The sequence below is a fragment of the Microchirus variegatus genome, assembly GCF_963457635.1.
Source record: "Microchirus variegatus genome assembly, chromosome: 20".
NCBI classification, from domain to species: Eukaryota; Metazoa; Chordata; class Actinopteri; order Pleuronectiformes; family Soleidae; genus Microchirus; species Microchirus variegatus.
Genome location: NC_139821.1, coordinates 7,402,394 through 7,426,907, shown reverse-complemented (window position 1 = coordinate 7,426,907; position 24,514 = coordinate 7,402,394). Strand labels below are relative to the sequence as shown.

General features: G+C 40.0%; 1 protein-coding gene across 1 annotated transcript in view; it reads left to right on the top strand.

Moving 5' to 3' along the window:
• Positions 1-16,148: 16,148 nt before the first annotated feature.
• Positions 16,149-24,514, top strand: part of col7a1l (collagen type VII alpha 1-like) — a gene marked incomplete at its 3' end in the record, with an annotated part of 64,127 nt that continues 55,761 nt past the window's right edge. The window contains exons 1-2 of the mRNA XM_083906782.1: positions 16,149-16,205; positions 20,883-21,077. Coding sequence (XP_083762908.1) covers positions 21,002-21,077 — 76 coding nt within the window. The 5' untranslated portion in view covers positions 16,149-16,205; positions 20,883-21,001. The remainder of the gene's footprint in view (positions 16,206-20,882; positions 21,078-24,514) is intronic.

Genomic DNA, 24,514 nt, shown 5'->3' with positions numbered 1-24,514 from the left:
GGTTATCAATGGTTGTGTTCCTATAAATCAGTTTGATAAAGGATAATGCAAGACTCTACTTTATTAAGGAAAAATGATGCCAACCTGTGATATATTATACTATAATGCTGTAGTATTAAGTACAGAATATTCTAAACTACTCTTTTTTATAAAAGTATGTAATATAAACTGCCCTGTACTATAGGTGATCATACTAGTAAGTGTAGTATAGTTTATCTTTCCTTACACTATACTAAACTATACAAAACTGCAGGATAATATAGCTATGTATGTACATTATCTAACTCATAATATTGTAATCGTATAATTCTGTGCAGCCCGCTGAAAAACAAACTACTTCTGCTTGTTTTCTTTTGCATACTCAGTACAAAACAAGACAAAAGACATCTCTCGACACACTATCATTATCAACACATCCCATCATTTTTTTTTTTACGAATAAAACCCTGCATATATCTGCACAATCACAGTGTCCAAATATAATCTCCTAAAAATTCTACCAGTGAAAAACAAGGTACAGCACGTCGTAGTGCGGTAACTCATTTGCATGGTGAGTGATGGTTTTTAACAGCTAATGTATTCAATTATGTTCAGTTTTAGTTAACATTTGCCAGAGCAGTTAATACACTCGATTTGACTGTGCCAACATGATAAAGCTCTGGCTCTACCTGCTTCATTATTCTCAGATTGTTAAAAAATACGCTGAGTAGGTTGAATTAAAAGAAAACTTGGGACGTGAACTGCGATACACTCACTTATACGCTGTCCAAATACTACTTAAAGACAGGATCCTAATCTGTTCCACACTCTCCACTGAATTAGTTTTTTTTTTTTTTACAGTGACAGTGATTTGTTGGTGGACACAGGGCGGCGGTTACAGCCCTTTTAAAATGTCTTGTGAAAACATGGGAGGAGAGAGGGAGGGTTACGAGGCCAAGGATAGACCTGAGAAAATGAGTCTGTGAAAAGTTCAATAATGTGTTACAGGCGCAGAGTCACCAACCTCGCACATGTTTGTGGAGAAGACCCACCCATTCAATTCAAGATCTGATATATATATATTATGTGTATATAATATATATGCGTATATATACACACACAGATTCTTCTCTTTTTTGCAGAAAGCACAGGTGGTTTGAAGAATGGACAGTGAATGGATAGCACTTGACACAGAGAGCAGGTTTGTAACCTTGCTTCAGTCCTTCTAACTCATAAAAGCTCCAGCACACGTTTTTTCAGGATTCGAAACATGCTGTTTTGATTATTATTGCTAGAAAACTATTTGGTGTATCCACCTTTTTCCTGTCCCCCAGTATACAGTACCTTGTGTAGGTGAAAGTCTGAATATATTGAATTATATACAGACTTTCATTTTAATATATATTCACTTTCTTTATATATTCAGACGTTCATTATATATATTCAAACTTTATATATATTCAGTCTTTCATACAATATATTCAGACTTTCATTCAATACATTTAGAATGTATTTATATATATTCAGAATTTCTTTAAACATATTCAGACTTTCAATATATTCAGAATTTAATTCAATATATACAGACTATATATACATTCAGAATTTCTTTATATATATTCAGACTTTCTCTATGATATTCAGACTATATACATTCAGACTTTCTTAATGTATATTCAGACTTTATTCATATATATTCAAACTTTCTTTATATATAGTCAGACTTTATATACATTCAGACTTTATTTATAGATATTCAGACTTTCATTATATATATTCAGACTATATATATTCAGAATGTATTTATGTATATTCAGACTTTTATGCAATATATTCAGACTTTATATCAGAATTTCTTTATAGAATCTTTATAATAATTTCATTCAGTATATTCTTAAATTCATTTCCTGAATGGCATGGCATATTATATATGTGTACATACACACACAGACACACACGCAAACATGGGGGCACCAAAAATGCATGTTAGTACCTGTACCCAGTTAGTTTATACTTTAAAGGCAATTATCCAAACATGCCTCTATATTCAATATGTGGCAATAAACTTTAATATCGCACACTGGACCTTTAAGATAAGAACCAAATCTACTATCACTACAACAGACACACTTAAACACAAAACTGATGACAGACATTCAGCTCTGTTTCCGCATAGTTAAATACAGCACGTCCCCATTCACACACCCCAGCCCAAAAAAAGCAAACCAATCTAATCGAGCCTTGACTTGAAGTGCTTACAGTATCGCGCTTGCCAAATATTGTCCTCCACTATGTCACGGCTGACTACACGAGTGACAGTTCACCTGAGAGCTAATGAGGAGAGGCTGCTGTTACCAACGGTGACAACGTTTGCTATTTCAGTGGGAACGCTCTGGATTTATCACTGCAACCTTTGTAAGCTGGTGTAGAGGATGTTGGAATAGGTCAGGGTGGTGGTATAATGAAAGCTTAAATAACACACACACACACCTCTGCATTTACTCTGCCGCATGATGTGGTGGCACACTCAGTAACTATGGCAACGGCACTCTGCATTGCACCTCCCTGCGTGTATGTGTGTGTGTGTGTGGTGTATATATATGTGTAACTTGGTATTGTGTTCCCCTGAGGACAGATTAATTCCCTGGCAGATTCATTCGCTGTCAACGCAGCTGAAACAAAAAAAAATAAGTTTCTGTTTTAATTAGTTTGGTGCAGTGTCTCGCTTCATCTATCTATCTATCTGTGTCTTCGTCGTCGTCGTCGTGTCTCCCTCTCACTTCTTTACTGTCTCCTTCACTCCCTGATCTCCACTCTCTGGTGTAATTAAAAAAGAGTCAGTGCAGATAATAGAAGTGCCGTCGTGTGTAATTGCGATGATCAATACAGAGTGCAGACGGAGGGGGACGCCATTCATCAACATACAGATTTTTACACGTGTGTGATGCTATGATTGATTATATTGTACACGCACAGTGGTTATTTTGTGCTTTTGTAGACGTTCACAGTATCATAAGGTTTAAGTTAACACGTTGACATTTATTCACTTTCTTAAATCAGAGTTAGTTGATTATACTGATGCTATGGCACATTATCTTAGCATCGTGTAGCAAATAAGTGTTTTTGAGTGTCCTCTTACTTGATTTAAATGCTGCTCTGTGAAAGTCTCACATTCTTCGGCAAAGATCTTCCTCCTGGGCGCAATAACGAGCAAACTGTAAACAAGTCGCGCTCCCTTGACTTATTCTCATTGCACTTTTGCTACTTTTATTGTGTGTGTTTTTAACGTGTCTTTGTTTGTCTTTGCATTAAAGGGACACTGCAGTTGTGTTGTATGCTTGTGTACATCAGGACAACAAAGCTCTTACCGTGTTTTATTTTGTATTATTGCAGGAGTCTCAAACTCAAACGACCTGAAGACCACGTGAGCTTCAAGTCTGGTAAGGAGGCTTCAGTCATGTGGAGAGAAGTCAAAAAACAGCTGTTCAGAAGGTCATGTTTACGACAGAGTGTTAGGGCCACGCGTGAAGAACAAAAGTTACTTTGCCATGACAAGATTGATCTAGACACGTGCAGATTAAAGAGGACATGACGAGATTAAACCCCTGAAATTTCGAGAATAAAGTTGGAATATTATGTCGAGATTCAAGTCGACGTGTCGAGATTAAACTGTAGAGAATAAACTAAAATTTTAATTTATCATATTGAGATTTAAGTCAAGATGTCGAGATTAAACTAGATTAAACTCTAGAGATTAAACTTGAATTTTCAAGAATAAAGTTAGAATAGCATGCTTAGATTTGAGTCGACATGTGAAGATTAAACTGTTGAGATTATCCTTTTGAGGGTAAACTCCAACTTTAAATAAATTGGAATATCATGTTGAGATTTGAGTCGAGATTAAATTACAGATTAAACTGTTGAGATTAAACTCCAATTAATCGAGAATAAAGTTGGAATTTTATGTTGAGACCTAAATTGACATGTCGAAATTAAAGTAGATCAAACTGTCAAGATTAAACTTGAATTTTCGAGCATAAACTTGGAATATCATGTTGAGATTTGAGTCGACATGTCGAGATTAAATTAGGGATTAAACTCCAATTTTTCGAGAATAAAGTTGGAATATCATGTTGAGATTTCAGTCGACTTGTTGAGATAACACTAGAGATTAAAGTGTCGAGATTAAACTCCAATTTTTCGACACTAAAGTTGGAATATCATGTTGAGATTTAAATCGAGATTAAGTCTTTAATCTCGTCATGTCCATCAGAGAGTGACCGCTCAACAGAGACACGTCAAGTTTAAAGTTGAGATTTAAATCATGACATGATATTCCAAAAATACCACTCTGTGGTACATATTATCTTAATGATGTTATTATATGATATATATTTTTTTCATGTTATATTTGATAAATCGGTATTGAATCATATTTTATGTTTTTAAAAGTTTGTGGTCTTGTTTCTGTTCACTGTCGGTTCTGATAAACATTTCCAGTTTTCTTTCAGCTGTACACATATATATATTATTGGAAACTGCTGACTCTTCTGCAACTCTTGCACAATGTCAACTTTTCACACAAATCAGATTTAAGACAAAAAAGTAAGCTGGCAGTGTTCAGGAAAGTGACATAGCATGATTTGTTACACCTAAACCATCCTGCAGTTTTACCTGTCCTACAAACAAACATTTGTGGTTAAAATAAAAAGTCAACACAGCAATAATGTCCAGAAAATCAGCAAAAAAGTGTCTCTCTGTCTCTCTCCCTCGCTCATGTCCTCCAGCTCCTCCCTCCCAGCCTGTGGATGTGGAGTAAGAAGATCTCATATAGGTGCAGGTGGACATGTCCAGACAAATACTCTTACTGGAACAATACTGCCCCCTCCAGGGTGAGCTGACCTCAAGAGAGGCAGGAAATGCCCTCCTGTCCCTGAGGGAAGCTGTGGATCCAGCTGTGCTGAGAAGGGAAGGAAAAAAAGAAGGAGATAACGTGAGGTGTTTCTGAGTTTGTGAGTAAGAATTTACAGTCACACAGGTGTGTGTGTGTGTGTGTGTGTGTGTGTGTGTGTGTGTGTGTGTGTGTGTGTGTGTGTGTGTGTGTGTGTGTGTGTGTAAAAGACACAGAGACAGAGAAATAATCTGTGAGCATGTGTGGTCATCCAACCATCAAATATGACACGAGTAGTTGGAACTGCCAGAGACAGAGATATTATCACAATATTTAAAGGTGAAGTAAGTAGTTTATAGTGCCATCTAGAGGAGAGGCTGAAATTTACAACAAAGAACTGCTCCTCTGCTCCCCCCCTCCCTTCCCTGAGCGCTACGGTATCCCCAGCTGGTCAAATGTCTTTAATATCTGTAAAATCGTACATTGCGATATACTACAGCTGTAGTGAGAGTAAGCACCATCTAGTGGACTGAAACAGTAGATTTTTTTTCTAATGCTATTCCACAAAAAGGTTGTTAGATGCCAAAAGTGATATAATATCACCATGCAAAATATCGTGATATATCTATTTTTTCCTCCTGACCCCCTCATGCACACTTGGAATTATTCTGTGTCCTGTGACCACATTTGATCGGATCTAGCGTCCTCACCCTCACCAAATTTCAAATACACTGATGGATGTCGCGTCTGTTTGCGAGAACAAAACCACGTTTTGAACGATTCTGACTGCACAGATGTTTGTGTGAGTGGAATCAAAAGCTCTGCTGCAAATAAATTAGCATTGAGTTGCATTGTAGTGGTTAGCACTCTTGCATTTGCAGCAAAAAGACCCGGTCGGAACAACGTGGGATTTTCTGCATTGAGTTTGTATCTTCTCCCTTTGTGTGTGTGTGTGTGTGTGTGTGTGTGTGTGTGTGTGTGTGTGTGTGTGTGTGTGTGTGTGTGTGTGTGTGTGTGTGTGTGTGTGTGTGTGTGGGTTTCCCCTGCGGTCTCTGGTTTCCTTCCACAGTTCAAAAACATGCAGATTTTTGGGGATTAGGCAAATTGGACACACTGAGACCGGATGGCTGTTTGTCTCTATATGTGGCTCTGTGATGGACTGGCGACCTTTTGTCCTATGTCAGCTGGGATTGGCACCAGCGACCCCCCACAAGCCTCATGTGGAGGATAAAGTGGTAGAAGATGAATTCATTAATTCATTAATTGCTGGTCAGGAACGTGGCCATTATGCGTCCTCAAACAACCTCCGAATGTGTCTTTTTGTTGTTGGATCTGAGGACGAATCCAGGATGGATTGGAAATGTGACGCAGCAGTTTAACAAACCCCCGTTTTTCTCCCTCTCTTCTGTCCCTGACATCTCGTCGTCTCTCTCCATGTGTTTCTCTCCTCCTGCAGATGTTATTCTCCTCAGTCTGCCTCTACACACCTCCCCTGTGTGTTGTCTCCATCCCATCATTCTTCTGTCACCCACTCCTTTCTGTGAAAAAACTTCTTCTGAGCCACACTGTCACAGCCAGAGAGGCTGAACGCTGCCAAAAAAATGCAGCATGTGTTAGCAATAACCTTCACTTTTCGCCCCCCCCCCTTCCTTCCTCCCCTTTCATGTTCTGCTTTCTCACTGTTCGGGGACTTTTGTGTTTGGTGCTGTTGGTCAAAAATCATTTTTACTTGAGCCTGTTTCATTTCTGTGTGACTGCAGCCTCTGGAGGTGTTTTCATTACCTCGTCCTCCCTCTCTGTCACTGTATCTACCGCTTTCAAACGTCTCCGCCCGCCTACTCATTTCCCTTAAGTTGGCGTTTTGTACGCTCACAGCCCGCTTCCCGTGAAATCGAGTGATCCGCTGAATATTTCCTCGACATCGCGTCCCGAGGAGGTACGGACTCCCAACTGTGCGACAAATGACTGCCCTCGCCCCCCACCGCCCCACACACTTTCAGCTGTGCCATGCATTTTAAATTACAGCAAAGAGGGACATTTCAAATGCTGTGTGATGTGGAAAAAAGTACTCGAAAAGGTGTCGGTGTGTGGGTTTTCAGGACCAACGTACCGCTGCTTTATTTTATTTTAGAAGTCAAAATTAGTGACCAATATTCCAATATTCGTGTGTAATCATATGTGTCTGATTACTCTAATTTTGTTTACGCAGCCTTAAAATCTAATAACATACAATGGGTGACAGATAATGCTAGGAATTATGCTTTAATTCAACATTGCTAAGGCACATTATTCTTTTGGCTGTCATTATTTATATGCAAAAATTGCTGAATTTTTACGTGAACCTGCTTCCACCCCCCAAGCCATATTCAGTTCCACTGAGTATTGCCACAGAGCGCAATTGACCCATTCTGAGCAGACTTGTCTCTGCTTGTGTGTTTCTGTGTGTGTCTGTGTGTGTGTACTTTGTGTGCATTTGTTGCATCTTTAAGAATTTTTCACGACCGTTAGTTTTCACGGAGACTAAAAACCTGCTCCTAATGAAGCAGAACTAAATTTCTGAGGAACTTGAAGGTGCATCATGTAACTATAAAAACTACCTAACTAATAAAACTAAAGCAACTGGCCGTAAAATCCTCCTAATATGTCACAGAGACTCAGGAATAATGTTCATATAACAAACTGAACTCACCAACAACAACAGTACAGCCAAAATATTCGCATTAAAAATAAATATTTTGCGGACTACAAATCATGTTTATGTTTTGAAATCATGTTTCGGCATGTGGCGCCACCTACCGCCATCTACCAATCATTGCAGTCAGTAGAGTCTCAGCTGCCGAGCAACCAGGGGTTGCCAGTTACGTCCGAACTACCATGACGGAGAAAACGAAACCTAAAAGACCTCGGTATTTTGAATTTGAGCGTAGTAACCGTTTTTGGCCACTTTATTACATATGGCACTTTTAAGTTAAGTTTAGGGCCAAGATTTAAAAATTGTGGTTAGGTTAAAGTTGAGTGTGTGTGTTAAGTTAAGCTGTGGTTTCCATCAGCTTGACTGATGGAGGGAGTGCAATTATATTTGTACAGTACACACAGAATATTCAGATACAAATGTGTAATTTTGATGTTAATTAATCAAACTTGTACAGTATCTCCTCCTGGAAATGTCCAGTTAGCGATATTTTGGATCCCCACTTTTATTTAGATTGTCCTTTTCCCCTCAAGAACATTAATTGTCTTATTATTTTCCGTTATTCCGTGTCCAAAAACCTGGCGTTTTGTCTAAAATGAGACCAAAGAGGAACCACCCTGTTCCCTCTCTTTATATTCAGATACATTTTCCCTCGTTTCCCTCCCTTGTTTTTTTTTTTATTGGCAAACTTTATCCCTGCTAAATTCCCCTGCTTTAATGAAGCGGTGTCATTTGACAGAAACACCCAAGTCAGTGGTTTAACCTCGTTGTTGTTTGTGCTTTGCAGCCAAAATGTAGGGAACGGCGAGTGAGAGGAGAGAGAGGAGTCTGCAGATACTGAGCAGGAATGCAACTTGATCACAGGTGCCTGCACACACACTCATATAGATGTATATTATGCACAAACATATGCTGTTAATCGCTCTCCCTGAAGCCCTTGAGCAAAGCATCATCATATAGCGTATGCACAGATAAAATTCTCTGTAGACTCTGTTTAAACAAGTTCAGTCAAAGCCCTGTGTGAGTGTCGGAGTTGTATAGAGAAGGGGAGGAGGGAGGGAGGGAGGGAGGGACATGTGGAAGCTCTTCTGTTTTACTGAAGGTGAAAACACAACATTTCCATCAGCAGCCAAACCATTCTCCCGGAGTGACAGACAGACACAGCTGAGCAGGTACAAACTTGATTCATAAAAGAAGAAAATTCAAATTCCACATGCTTGTAAAAAACGTGTCTCCAGGTCACTAATACAGTCATTACTCCCAAGGCATGAGAAAGGGTTTTGGTTTCTCTCAGTCGTTTGTGCACATACAACGTCACATGTAGTAGAAAAATCTCTATTTAAAGCTGCAGTGTTGGTCTCTGTGATACACCTTTTTAATGCTGCTTCCTTCATCTGACTGAGGGAGTGTTTGTGTGTATACAGCGACAGCGCAGCATAGCAACCCTTTAACACGGAGCATATCGCAGGCGACACATTTGCGAAAGTGCAATTTGCGTTACCGTAATTACGCGACAGTTTGTGCCATCGGAAAAATTCCAACGGTTTCTGAAAGCTGAGAAGTTGCACGTCAAAGCCAACGTATGGTTATTACGGTAATTTCACTCGCGCTTGAGAATCAGCGTCCTTCACACCAGAGAGGAGAGAGTTGGAAAAAACGTCTGTAAATAAGTTTTACGTTTTTGGACATTAAGACAAAAACTCACACAAATGTTACTTTAAATATGTTTTATACTGTTCACATTTCAAATTTAACACGCAAAATCTTGTGTTCGTGTACAACGACAGTGTTTTTTCCCCATAGTTTTCCTTCATTTTAAACTGATAATACACAACATGCGGTCAATTGTAAATAACTGCCAGATATATAAAAAAGTTATTCTTTTCGCAGGACATTTTCTCGCTCTTTTATGGTTAAAATAAGCACACACAAAAAAGTCCAGACAGACATTTTGAAGGTCAGATGTTGAAGGGTTAAGACGAGACTGATGCTTTTCCTCAGAGTGAATGTGTACATCTGATATAATGACTGTAAAAAAAAAGAAGAAGAACTTCCATCACCGCTTAACTGCGAGGATGATGTCAATCAACCTGTCAGATGCAGGTCGGCGCCTCATTCTTGTTCAATCAGTGACAAATTGTACAGATTTTTGAAAGGATTCTGAGGAAAATACAGCAAAGAAAAGAAGGTGACGCCACGACAAAGAACAACTTGGTGAATGACATTTTCCCTTTTTTCTGACAGACATTTCTTTTAAGTGCAGTAGGAGGAGAGTCATACAGATCAACAGACTATGGAAGAAATTGCAAATAACAGCTGCAGCCATAGTTACAGAGACTTTATTAGTTGTTATTCTTGTAAACGAGGATTTATATTATAAACCATAGCTTTTATAAAGCACCAGTCCACAGTCAATCGTGTGTTTATCTTTCAAGGTTAATGGACATTCGTGAGATGTTATCACTGCTGTACTGAGAAACACGGCCTCGTGTGAACCTACTGGACAATAGTAGTGCGAATTAGGGCTGAACAATTATATGTAATTGCGATTAGATGATAGGGAACGGTAGTTAATTATCATGAGAAAAAACATATTTAAAACGATTACTGTGTGATATTTGTGAGAAACAAACACGTTCCCTTCAGTTTGAAGAATAAATCGTGTATAGATCAACAAAATAATTAATCTAAAAGGATATTTTGGCACACATTTTGGCTTTAAAGCAGCTTTACATTATGTACTGAAGCTAAATAACTTGTGCAGCATCTTCTGCAGACAGAGGACTCTGGTCTAGTATTGTTAGAGAACCAGAGAGCTGAGTCATGTCCTCTCATGTGCATCTCCAGTTCTCTGTGTTTAATACTGGATTTACTGTGACGCTGTGTGTTTTCTTAAGCACGCAGAGAGAGAATTGCTCTTGTACTCTTGTTCGTTATTTTTGATTTCCTTTTGTTGGGCTTCAGAGTGGTAATTGGACACACACTTGTGACTCTTCCTCTCCAGCCCCGCACTTGTGCTGTATCTCAATTCTCCGCTCCGACACGGCTTGTCAAGACAAACCAGCCCCTCGTGTTGCGACCGCTGTTTTCCTCTGTTGCCATGACAGCTCGTATCTCAGTCCGAGGTGGGAAGTCGCTTGGTTTATGAAATTAATTTAACATGACAAAAATTGACTGCGTGAACCGAGCTGCGCCGAGTGAGCGCGCACTGGGGGTGAAGATGTGTGTGTGTGTGGATGCTTTTGTGGTTGGCTCATCCTGTCTTTGTGCATCTCTGCGACAGTCTATGTGTGTGTGTGTGTGTGTGTGTGTGTGTTTGTAGGTATGTGTCTGCAAAAAGGCTTGGCACTGAGCAGACCTTTTGTAGTTGGCAGCAGCAGGCACTCTGCCCAGTTTGTGTGGTTTATGGACGTGAGTCAGAATTCCATTAGCCTCCAGCCAGAGAAAAACTGCCCATCTTCCCGGTGTGAAAGCAACAAATGTGCCAACTCTGCTCACATTTGCACAGACACTGATACAAGCACCAAATCTGCCTCACACACACACATGCGCGCGCACTGTCCGTCGATCAATAGTTAAGGAAGGAGTCAGGGAATGGGGTGAAACAAACAACTGAGGCTGCGGTGACTACAGAGAGGATTAGGGCAATAACGGAATTCTGAGTCCAAAGTCAGAATTCTGAGAATAAAGTCTGAAATTCTGAGTCTAAAGTCAGAATTCTGAGAATAAAGTCAGGATTCTCAGAATAAAGTCAGAATTCTGAGTTTAAAGTCAGAAATTCTGAGCATAAAGTCAGAATTCTGAATTTTCAAATCAGAACTCAAATATCTTCTTCTGTAGGTGACTGAGTCCAAAAAAAGTTAAAGTGTAAAACGTCATTACACTTCAGAACAAAAATCTCTACTCCAAGCTCAATCCATTAATATTACATTAATCTGCCCAATAGTAATTTGGACCACTGTGTAAAAGGGGAAAAAAAAGTAATAAAAATCTGAAATTTAACTCATAGCTCCAACTTTACATAATTAAAGTGCCGTGTGAGAAATCAAACAATTAACGGTGTGCCTTACAACCAGCGGCAAAAGTACTGTTCAATTCTCATAACCTCTCTCTGATGGAGCCAGTGGAGCGAGAGAGGGAGGAGGAGGAGAAATAAAGAGTTGAGAAGTGCATTAAAATCTGTATTTCATCAAATTTAGAAGTAAGGGCTCCTCGAATAGCTGCCACGAGGCACGGGGCGGTGATTGACCAAGGTTATTCTATAACGTAACATTAATTATATTCACTGGCACCTGGACTTTTGTACATTATAATTTGCCTTCGTGCTTAACGCACGACTTATGTTTAACTAATTGGAGGCAAGAGCTGTTAGGAGAAAAACATTTACCTTTTTGTGAGTTGGAGAAAAGTTTTGAGAAGGAGAAGAGTATATTTACCTCCCAGTCTGGAGACGCCTCTCTATAAAGAAGTGTATGAATACGTGTGTGAGTGACATTTTTATTGGGCTGTCAGTAAAACTGGCAACCCATGGAATCTCCTAATGAGTGATGAGCGCGTGTGAAGGCTGACGCACTCAGACCTGATGTTCCCCAAAACACCTGCCTTCCATATTTAAACCCACTCACACTTTGATGATTTGCTGTTCTGTTGCAAGTTTCCCCCTCCTCTTTCTCTTCTTCCTGTTTCTCTTTTCCTCTCGCCGTGACTCGGGGTGGGATTTACGTTGTACTTTGGGCAATTAGCTGAGGCGAGGCTCTCCATCTGAGCACCCCCTACAGATCCACAGCACCTTTTTATATCTAATCACACCTGCTGCTAAAAGACGGTTTATGAGCTCAAGAATGTGATTAAGACAATAAACCTGGCGAACGTTAGTTACAAGTTATGTTCCTCTCTCTCTCTGCATGTGAGGGGTTATCTTTATAGTAGTGAGGCCCATTTCCCAGCAGCATCATGGGAACGTAAAACGATGTAAATAAACACCTTCACCTTTGACTGTCTGGCAAGATGGATCCCTAGTTCACCCCTAACGTGTCGGGCAGGTCAGCTGCAGGGCGGGCGTGCACGGCTCAGACAGCCCTGAGGCCAAAGCAGCATCATCGTTTTACATTCACACACACACACACACACACACACACACACACAGACGTGTACTTCATTTCCATCATGCTTCCCCACCGATAAGGAAACTCGATGAGAAGATCCTTCCACGCGCCGATGTCTGACACTCATTTACATTCCAGCCGCATGCAGTTTGAATTAGCAACCATGTGCTCTTTGCTCTGCTCCACTCTGCTCTGCACCGCACTGCGTTTGGAGCGCCTGGATATTATACTGCAGTCAGTCACGTCAGCAGTAAATCATCGCAGCACAAGTCTTAATACTTCAAAAAAAAAAAAACAACATAGCATGTGCTTAATATAAATTGCGTTTGCCAGAGAGCGCTCGCTTAAATCTCTCAGGAGTGGACGTTAAAAATCATCATATTGGTATGACGATGATTAAATATGCATGATTTGTGTATTTGAAGTGAGTATCAGCGGTGGATTAAGGCTGAATAAATATCTAATTGCAATTATTTTGGACAGGAATTGCGATTGCGATATGACTCGCGATATAAGATGACTATGAGTGATATTTGTGCAGATCTCTTCAGTCTGCAGAATAAGATTTGTATAGATCAAGACAATAATTCATCTTAAATGATATTTTGACACAAATTTCGCTAAAATTTCGCATCGGTGTCGCAACTGTCGACAAACTAGGAAGATTCCGCTTGGTTCTTTCCTCATTTTCCTCAACAGCAACAACTACATAACATCACTGTCTTTAGATAACCTGATGTCCTTCTAGGCTGTTTAAATGTTCTTCATGTTTAAAACTCAAATGAATGTTTGAATGTAAACTCTGACCCTCTCTCATTAGAAACATTGCTGTACACCGTGTGTGAGATGTCACTCAGCATGTGGACAGCATGGATTCAACGTGTAAGTAGTGATTTTAATGCTTAAAATCCATTTAATTTGTTTTGTTAGGTTGTAGTCTGTATTTTAAAATGGGCTGAAGTAATACAGTGTTGTTTTCACTCTATGTCTTCTTCTTCCTTCCGTCTATCTGCCTTCCTGTTTCTTTTCTCTGCCTTTCCTTCCTTTACTTTTCCTTCTGCTCGAGAAGAATATTGCACATTCTCCCATTTCTACAGAATCATCTAAATCTGCACACATTTCTCAGTCACATCCTGCAAATGAGTCATTTCTTGGGATCTTGTTTAAGTTTAGGACAAGGCCAAGATTTGAATTCTGGTTAGGTTATGGTTAGGTTTCCTGCTTTGTTGAGGCCAGACTCTGTACGGCCCGCAGCTTGAGTTGTATAATGTATTATTTATGCACGGAGACGGATTAGTACAGAAAATCAGCCCCGGGTCACGTGTCATCCCCATTAGCTCAACTGATAAGGAGTTCCCCTTTAAAACCAGAGTCCCTGTTTTCGCATCCCATCCGTGACAGACAGATACGTGCATTCATTTCCTGTTATTATGTTATCTGACTCCAGATGTGAAAGTTAAGGCAGAATTGTTTCATGTGTTCATTCCTGCGAGGCTTAGATTTGGTCACGTTGCCGTTTAAAAATGATAAACGTGACAATGAAAATAAAACGGTATTGTTGGCCCCCGGGAATCTTCACATTTTCCAAATCTGACCCTTGTTACAAAGGAGTTTGGAGACTCCTGGTTTAAGGCTGCACAAATGAATGGAAGTCAGTGCAGTTTCCTGAGAAGTGTGAAAGCACTGTGTGTGTGTTGAGTTATTGTGTGTCACGACTGACAGCTGGCTAAACCCTATTAAACCGGTCACCACATTCCTCGTGTCCACCATTAAAATTTGACCCAGTGCCCCGCAATACATACACACACACGTGCACTAACACTTAGACAGACGAGCTTGTAAAACGCCGCAGATTTATCCTCTTGTCTCTCCTCTTTCTGTTTTGGGAAGGTGTTTGCGCTACGAGCTTCTCTGCTCAGGTTTATGTGTGAATATGCAGCCCTTTATGAATACAAAGGTATTGTGCGGAGAATACGAGAGCTCGCTTTTCAACAAATTGACCTTGGCCGGGTTTTTTTGGGGGTTTTTTTATGATTATATTTATTATCAGTTGTTTTCTTTACTGGAATGCGACATAAACCGATGTTGGATGCAGAAGACAGGGTGACAAATGCAGCTCACATCCTATTATTATCATGCGAAACAGATGCAGATAAGTGAAAACAACTGAATCATTTATGTGTCAAATCTTTAATATGAGACAGTTCTTTGGGCGGCTGGATGTGTGCATTCCTGTTAAAGCTGTTGTCCGTAACTTTTAATTATAAACAAACGTCTGTTACATTCGAGCATTTGTAAAAAAAAAAATAAAAAAAGAGTTCCCACAATGATGAGTGAGCGTGTCAGCTGCACACAGGAAGTGATTCATTTAATCAACAGCATTAAGATAGTAAAGCCATTTATTTAACCTTTATTTTACCAGGTAAAAGACCCATTTAGATCAAGATCTGGTCATAGCACACGTCTCATACAACTATATAGCAAATACAAGAAACACATTACAAGTAAGTAAGTAAATAAAGTTAATTTATAGCACTTTTTACAGATAAAAATTGCTGTGGACTGTACAATCATAAATACAATACTACAGCAAGGAAATATAAGAGCACATACTACGCACAGTTGTCTAAATCTGTCTAAAAAGATACTTCAACTCCTTAAATCAACAGGGTCCATACAACGCATGGGCAAGGGAAGCGCTTAAAGTGAATTTTAAATAGATTGGCAGCCAGCAAAAGGAAGCTAAAACCGGGCTAATGCGCTTTCACTTTTTCCAAGTTAAAAGCCTGATAGTTTTGCCTGACAGAACCCATTTTCGTTTGAAGGATGCTGCACACAAATGAAAATGGGCTCTGTCAGGCAAAACTATCAGTTTACATATGGTTTTACATACATAGGTTACATAGGTGTTTTAGTTTGAATGAACTTAATTCATTTAGGTTTTAAATAAGTTTGTAGCCTGATCAGGTTATTAGCTACTGGAAAACTTTTCATCATTTCACTTTCACTCTGCTTCTTCTGATCGCCTGAGGTTAAAATCTTGCCTGTCTGTGTCTCCGCCTCAAATCACTACACACACACACATACACTGTAGCACAGTAGTAATGCATTCCTTACCAGGTCAAAGCTCATCAGTAACCCCCACCTCTCTCTCTCTCTCTCTCTGAATGTCTTCCTCTCCCTCAGAGCCAACAGGTTGCAGCAGTTTCACTCCCTCCCCTCTCTCTCCCCCCAAACTTTTTGCGGCGCTTCATTCGAGCCCTGCAAAGAAAAGTCTGTCATTCAACTACTCTTCCACCAAACCTCCTCTTCCTCCTCCTTCCTTCCACTCAGACACCAGGATACACCCATTGATTCTCATGCACCTTTCAGCTCATGATCTCCGATAACCTCTCCTGCTGCTGCAAAGTGAATTTCTTTCTTTCTTTTCTTTTGCCTCTCTCGGATAAAAACTTGGGAATATTTTCTCTCTCAGCCGTTAAGAGATCACTTGGGACTGGGGGGGGTAAAGATAATGAAGATTCACTCATTTGCACTGGTAAGTTACAACATATAAGCTGACTGTGCTGGTGCTTTATTGAAAAGTTTGTGTGTTCTCAACTTTTCCAAGGAATCCCTTAGGTCACAAAGAAGCTGAAGTGCAGCTCCCTTTAAGTGCATTTTCTCTTTAAACAACGCACATAATCGTGGTATTACTCACTCCGTCTTGCACATTTTCTTGTCTCGATTCCATTAGAGCTGTCATTGCACCGACTGTCCTGCATGCACGTGCATTTTTTCACGTGCATAAGGATGTCATGCATTTAACGGTCATGTTAGCTCTTGTATTTATGAAAAGTTACAGCATACCTTGGTCGGTCGTACCTGAGATGAAACTATGTTGATGAATGAATGAGTTTTTTCTCTCCGTGCATAGACTTGTCTGAGTTGGTTGACTGCTTCCAATTTTTCGGTGTTTTATGGCAGTTGACAGATGACAGAGCCTCCTTCTCTTATTTCCTTATCCTCATTCCCCCTTTTTTCTTTTTCCAAAAAAGTATTAAGGAAGCGTTGCAGCAACTTATGAGTTATGTGTTTGCTGTAAGTGCTGATGAGTGTCAGTAGAAATATCTGCAGTGTGTGTGTGCCTCTGCACTTTTACCAGTTTCCCACCTAAAGGGATAATCCAGCCTGTGAAGTGGTGAGGTGGAAAATATCCTTATGTAGAAAATAGCTGTTGTACCACAGGCTCGCAGGGCACAGGATGTGTGATCGAGCGTGTGTGAGGAACGGAGATAGGAAACAGAATGGGATTCTAAGGGCCACAGACGTTAAACTTCATTTTGTTAAAAACATTTTTTAATCCTCTCAAGGCGTTGGGGTGATAAACTAGAGGCCTCGGACGCAATAAAAGCACTTTCGCCTTCACAAGTCTGGTCAAAGTGCTTATGATCCCAGCATGGTGCAGGTGATGGAGCCGCTCTTGTGCCAGTGTTTTTGATGTGGGATATTTTTGAGCGTATCTAAGGAGGGCTGGTGACTGCACACACTGTGGAAATGTCATAAGAAAAGTGCTATGATCTTTGGCTGAACACTGTGGAGTGTCTAAAGTGTCTGTGGAGGATACTTTTTTTCTAGAGCACATTTAAAAACAACTGATTGTGAAAAAAAAAAAAAAGAGTGTTCTTGAGACTGTTCTTGTCCTAAAGTGAAGGCCAGGAAGAAGAGATGGCTCTTTTAAAGTGATTTATAATAGTTAAATAGTGGGAGCAGCTACTGTATATTGAATTAATTGTATGAAGATTCAATATTGGTGGATTCCTGTGGATGAACTTGAATTTGCAGTGTCATCGTCAATGGGTCATTTTCTTGGTTCAATAATTTGGACCAAAAACCAGCAAAACCTATTTCTACCTTATTTTATATTAAATGATTTGCACGTTAACTTACTACACTGATGTATGGGGTGAAAACATTTTTACCTGCTAGAAATTAGTATGTTAGCTTTTTCACCAGGTTTAGCCTCTGCAGATGTTCTTGGATGGATGTTATTAACTTTAGTACGCAATTGCCATCTTAGTATTTCTTTTCCAGTCTATATTTTTAGCATTTTGTAAGAAAAATGCGTCAATATCGACCTCCAACTCTTCAGAGTTTAGTGCTAATCAACGCTTTTAGCATGCTAACGCTGATGCTACATACTTTACACTGTTTTACCCGCTAAAAATTAGCTTAGCTTTTTAATTAGGTCATGTTTCTGCATATGGTCTGATCCTTTGCTAATGTCTGCCCCACACTAGAGGATAATTGCCCGGATTTTGATCCCGATCTGGCCCTTCCGACAATCAGTCTTCAGATTTTAGGCTGATTTAAACAGATTATCTGGCCAGATCTGAAAACAGATGTTACGTACTTTGCTTTAGAACTGTAACTTGTAGAAGCCAAGTTGATTCTGTCTTCTCAGACATGACTTTATCCACATTTTTTTGCGTTTCTTAGCACAAAACATCGCAATCACAACAGCTATTAACTGACAGTCCGTGTCTGTGTATATTCTGAAGTCACGTTGAATCACATGATTTTCTGCGAAATCCCAAATCCCTGCAATCTCCTCCCTGAAATCGTTGGAGTGTGTGGTCCTGCGTCTTGACTGGATTGTCTCGTCTGTGCTTTCTCAGGATTAAAACACTAAAAATCAGTGACAATTGTTCAGGCTTAAGTAGTCTTCAGCTCTACTCGAGCCAAGATTTTCCAGAGAATGTTTATTTTTTCTTGCGTTCATTTGGAGTATTTGAAGTTCTGCATAAGAGTTAATGCCACCAGCCATTCTGATTATGATCGTTACTGGCTGACTCATATTAGAGTTCAAGCCGTGCCAGGTCTCACCACCATCTGCAGAGGCTATAAACCAGTCAGTCTTCAGCTCTTCCCACTCAGTATGAGCAGGTGGCCAAAACTCACTGATGAATTTTCTGGAATTCAAATCAGCTTGCATTGATCAGATTTACTCTTTCAACGTCGTTACGATGTTCATTTTTATTGTTGAAATATGATCTCGGCGGGGAACATTGTAGATTATGTGCGGGCGGTTTGCTTGATTAAGGGAGTGTGAATCGTTAAAGAAATCTGCCATGTTTTCGTCTCATGTAGAGCAGCTGAGTGAAGGCAGACTTCTCTTTGATGTTACGCTTAAGAATTTGTAAAAGCACAAGTCCATACAGCACACACACACACACATGGACACACACTGATGTGCAGACGACTAACAGCAAGTTAATGTAAAACATAAGAGCACGAACCATTTCCCTAGATCACAGTTAATGCGTTGAACATGCTGCTGTCTGATGGAGGTGCCTTCATTTCAAATGGGATAATCCTTTACTGCTACATACAGTAATTCCTTTGCCACTGTGTTGGTGTGATGATTTAAGTGCCTGATTTACTCTACTTAAGCATTAATTACGCTCACTTAACCGAACGTCGTTGTTGCTCTTTTTGTTGATACGTTACTCTCATTTGCTGTACTTGTTTTTTTTTTACATGTCACCATCTAGGATAGGGTAGGCTGCGTGTCACACGGTGACCGATAATGTGCCGGTAAAGTGGCTGCAATTTCACAGTGGCACTGAGATGTAGAGAATTACACCAAACTGTCGCTTCAGGGCAAATCTCTTTCATGCTTTCATAAAGTTTCCTCTTTTTTTTTTTTTGCTTCATTTCCGCTCGTGGACAGATAGTAATATTCATCCGTCTTGATTTGTGGAGAAATGTGTGTGATTTCATTAGTGAGGCTTGTACGTCTGTCTAAATGTCTCCATCCAGCTGTTATTACTACAAAGCCAAAGATCATTTTCATCCGTCCATCTCCAAAAAAGTATGTTTTCATATGTAGTATCTGTTTCCCCACATGCAACCTGAATTTTATTTTATTGTATTTTTCCCTCAACTCTGCAGCAGTGTCGAGTTGACCTGGTCAAATACACAAAACATAATCGAGGGCAGGTGGAAACTGTAATTTGACACACTTGGTGCCCATTACTGTAGATTTGCCATGGTAGTAGAAATATATATATTTGATGTATTGATATCTTTTTTTTTCTTCTCATAATCGAGGGCAGGTGGAAACTGTAATTTGACACACTTGGTGCCCATTACTGTAGATTTGCCATGGTAGTAGAAATATATATATTTGATGTATTGATATCTTTTTTGTATTATGTCCACGAACATTGGATTGGAAGCAATTAACCACGCTTTTGATAAGCACTCGTGACGCGTTAGTTCCAGGGCATTGCAGGGCCTCGGGTTTGTCTTCTTGACCAAAGACTGCAGCTTTCACAAATTCATGAAAAAAACAAGCTCTACTTGACTTGGAGTATTTTATATGAAAGATTCCCAGCCCTTATTGTTTGGATTCATCATCTCTGGTAGTGAGTGAGACCAATCTATTTTGACTGATGATCAGATAGTCTGCATGTTCCAGAAGCACCTCCAATTTTCACTCAAATTAAGCCCAATTTCAAGCAGCATGACGTGTCATTTCAAAGTCACGAACGGTTTTGTCTTTTAAGTATAATGAGATTTGGGATGAGACAATTTATCTACCTTCTTTTACCACATTACCATGTGCACAATTCATAACTGTAGTGCATTACTTTTGAATAAAAACTTATTTTTGTTAGATTGTAGCCATTGTCAAATGAGTTCACACTCTGTGTTTTTGTTTAAGGCTGAAAATGCACAAAAAACTTGGTCATTCAACAGTTACATTTCCCACAGCCATCCAGCTGCTGCTACTGCTGTATACACACAAATGCTCCCTCAGTAAGGCGTAATAGTGCTGTTTTCGCAGAGCCTGTTTTGAAGGACGCAGCATACAAATAATACCAAAAATAAAAGCATCACAGCATTGAGTCTGGAATGATCATAGGTTACTGGGCTAATTGCTCTTAATGTCCACTTTTGTTTACATGTCTTGATAAGAGCGAGTAATAGCTGGGCTTCTACTGGACAGTTTAAAAGCCTCTCTGATGCTTTTATTTCCTCAGTGTCACTGGAATCCTGTATATAGCTGATTATATATACAGTACAATGATGAAGCTGCCAGTGCAGCTGGTGATGAAAACTAAACTTACATGTGAATGATTTGGCTGTATGAGACTCAGCTGAATATGTGTGTGTTCATTTTTCATCTTTAATGACTTTCTGCACTGTCCATTTATTGGTATACTTACAGATAAAAGGGGAGAAGAGTTGGATTTTATGATCGAAGACTGGAGTGTAGGACTGGGATTTGCAAAGAGAATACCTGGGAAGAGGAGTGGATGACTGAAGGAGAAAGAGGACGAGAAGAGTATGGACTGCGCCTCTGTGTGGATCTTCCTACTGTCCCTTTCTCTCTCCCATCAAAGAGTCACAGCAGAAATTGAAGGTAATCGATACCCAAAAAGCAAAACTTTTTCCCATACTTTGCCACTCACTTACATAATCATGCATTAAAGATTTCAGGTCCAGCTGCATGGCAACACCCATTGCATAATTCTGTGTCAGAACCACATGTCTGATTGTCAGAAATGTGCTTGGGTGTATGAATTACATGACTCAGATGCTCGGACCAAATAAAGGGCAGCTTTCTAATGCACACAGCCTGTGCAAGTGCTCCATCAATAAATCTCCACTCCTGGATTGGTACACAGGGCAGACACACACTCTCTCCAGACTGTGTCTACAGGGAATTCAAACATCTGCTCACCTCATGTACAGTGCACCCCTCTGTCTGCAAGCTTGTCAAACCTGTCCCCTGGATACAGAACCTTACCCTCAGGTGCAATTGGATGTCACTGAAAGGTCAATCAGCCAATAAGAAGTTAGACCCCCCCCCTCTCTCTCTAGAGTGGTAGTGGCAGAAAGTGATTGGAAAAGTTGTGAGGCAGAATTATGGAAGGATAAAAATAGCCCGAGGATATCGCTGACGCTAAAGCTCCCTAGCTACCGTTATTGTGACACTGTTAATTCAAATGCCACTCCGTGGTTATCTACAACAGGAAGTGGTGTGTGTGTGTGTGGTTCATTTTTAATCATTAAGTCAAATGACAGCTTAAACTTTCATTAATCAATATTTGTGTACTCATAATCACCGTGAGGAGCTCTTGGGGAATAATCATCCAGAACAGAGTTTTTTAGCCTCTTTTAAGCTCCACAGATGCCACAAGTGAAATATATATGGCAGTTAAAAATGGAGTTGGTGGACACCAAAATAGAAACCATTACAAACATGCTGCTGTGTCGAGGCTGAAGTTAATACACATTTGTTTTCTGTATGTAACACAAGGACAACAGGTTTGCCAAGGGGTGACTGAAATCATTGTATAAGTATAGTGTAGTATAGTGTTTTTCTTTCTCAAGTTGTTGCGTGTGGCCATGACATCACTCACTCACTCACACACTCACTCACTCAGACAGTCCTTTAATTGCTGCATGTTCTTTCTCTCCTCATCAGGCTGGCTCACTCAGGGTGACACACCTGCAGCAGATCCACAATCATTGCCACCCAGTTACCAGCCTGCTATATAAGCCAGCAGCTCAATTTCTCACGAGGCTCAGACCCAGCAACACCTTAGTCCCACCGTATGATTTGTTAAATACTTTTCTGTTTAGTAATATTTCATTTAGTTGTTATTTTCCTTTGGCTTGGAGATGGCCGGTAGTCTTACTTTTCGTTTAGCTTTAGTTCATAATTTGGTTTTGTCAGGGAGGGAGAGGGAACCAGCTTGGACGTCCCTATAGGGGGTGGCCTGGTCCCCCCTCCATTTTGCTGAGTTTGGCTGGCATCTCCAGGTCCTTTTGGTTTGACAATTCTTTATTTGGTAAAGTATTTATAGTTTTCGTAAAATATGTTTATTTCCCTGTGGGAAAAGTTTGTGAATAAACATGTTAAAATGTTCCATTTTCTGGTGTCCTTCTTTTATGTTGAGGTCTCCAATTTGAGCCACTGATTTATGTATTTAATTGTTTGGAGACCGTAACATAATGGGGGCTCGTCAAAACATTTTTACCTTTTTCTCTCCCTTACTTTAATTGAAAATTGGTAAATTGTGTTGGTGTGCACATTGGAATTTTGAAGGTTTGGATTTATTTTATCCACCTTAAATTGATTAAATTGATTGGTCTACCTTTTCTTTGCAAAATATATCAGTACTTTATTTCAGTATTAGTTACAGGTAACTTTTACTGAGTTTCTGGTTAATTTGCATTGGTATACTTCAATTTGGTTCACACCACTTATTAGGACACCGCTAATGTAGTGCTGTGTTGGGCAGTGTTTTTTCATTGCTGGGTCTGAGTCTCATCGGGCATTGTTTTGCCTCATTTGTATTTGTATTCTTACAAGCGTTTTCAAAGTGGGTTTTTTTGCCTTAAAACCTGTATTGCGTTGCTATTTTTGATGCGCTTGTTTGTTTTCTCGCTTTGCGATAAAATTTTCTTTAATACGAATGAGTTGGTAGCCATAGTTCAGGATGGAGTTTAGTTTAGAAGAGTTTGTTAAGCAGCCTTCTCTTGAGGTGTTTAATAAATGCACTAAAGATCATTTGACTTCTATTGCTGATCATTATAGTATCATCGTCTCAAAGACAAAAGCAAAGAAGGTGATAAAACATGAATTATGGGCTGCATTGTTTGAGAAAGGCATGTTGCCTGACCCTAGCATGGCCGTTTCGCCAACAAAACAGGTCTTTCCCGATCAAAGTATTAGGAAATTGGAATTGGAGCTCGAGCTGCGGCGGTTAGAGTTGCAGGACAAAGCTAGTGAGAGGGAGGCAGCAGCCAGGCTTAAAGAGCAGGAGTTCAAGTTCAAACAGATGGAATTGGAAGAGCAAACTAAACGAGAAATACGCTTAAAAGAGCTAGAGCTAAACCAGGCCCCTCCCCCACAACATGGGAGTGGTGCACAAGCTGATTTTGACGTAAACAAATGTATCCGTTTGATTCCTCCATTTAATGGTAAAGATGTTGATAAATACTTTATTCTGTTCGAGCGCACGGCTAACACTTTAAAATGGCTCATAAAGGTTTGGCCGTTACTATTGCAATGTGTGTTAACTGGGAAAGCCCAGGAAGCATATATATATCGTTGTCACCAGCTGACAGTCTTGATTATGACAAAGTCAAGGCTGCTGTGCTCAGAGCATTTGAATTGGTGCCTGAAGCCTATAGGCAAAAGTTTCGGCGTTATAAAAAGTTAGACAATCACACCTTTTCTGAGTTTGGTCGGGAGAAAGAGGCTCTGTTTGACCGATGGTGTCATTCATCTAAAGTAATGGAGTTTGAACAGTTACGTGAGCTCATCCTGCTAGAAGGTGCAACACCTTGTCGTGAGATACCTATCTTCGCAAGCTCAACGCAGGCCTTAAATACAGCTGCCATCATTTTAATCACTCAAACTCTTAAGTGACATAATGCTTGAGAAAAGCCAGTAATGCTTAATTTAATGAGATGATGAGACAGTAGAGTAGAACCCTACACATCAGTATTGTGTTCATCTGCTGATGGTTAGTAATGGACTATACTGTTCTCTGTATGTCTTTGATTCGGCTCAGAAACAGAATGTAATGACACCAATTTGGCTGTGATTGGCAAAGCTCTCCCCGCGACCCTCACACGGAGGATAAAGTGGTAGAAGCTGGATGGATGGAGCTCTCTTAGGTGGCTTTGATCCCACAAATGACTTGTCTTTCAGAGCATTTTGGTCTTTCAGTATCTACCGCTTTTCCTGTTGAGGGTCGTGGGGAGAGAGGCCACGCGACAATGGGCTTTCTCCAGGTTCTCCAGGTTCTCTTGTTACCTCCCACAGTCCCACAGAGGATAATT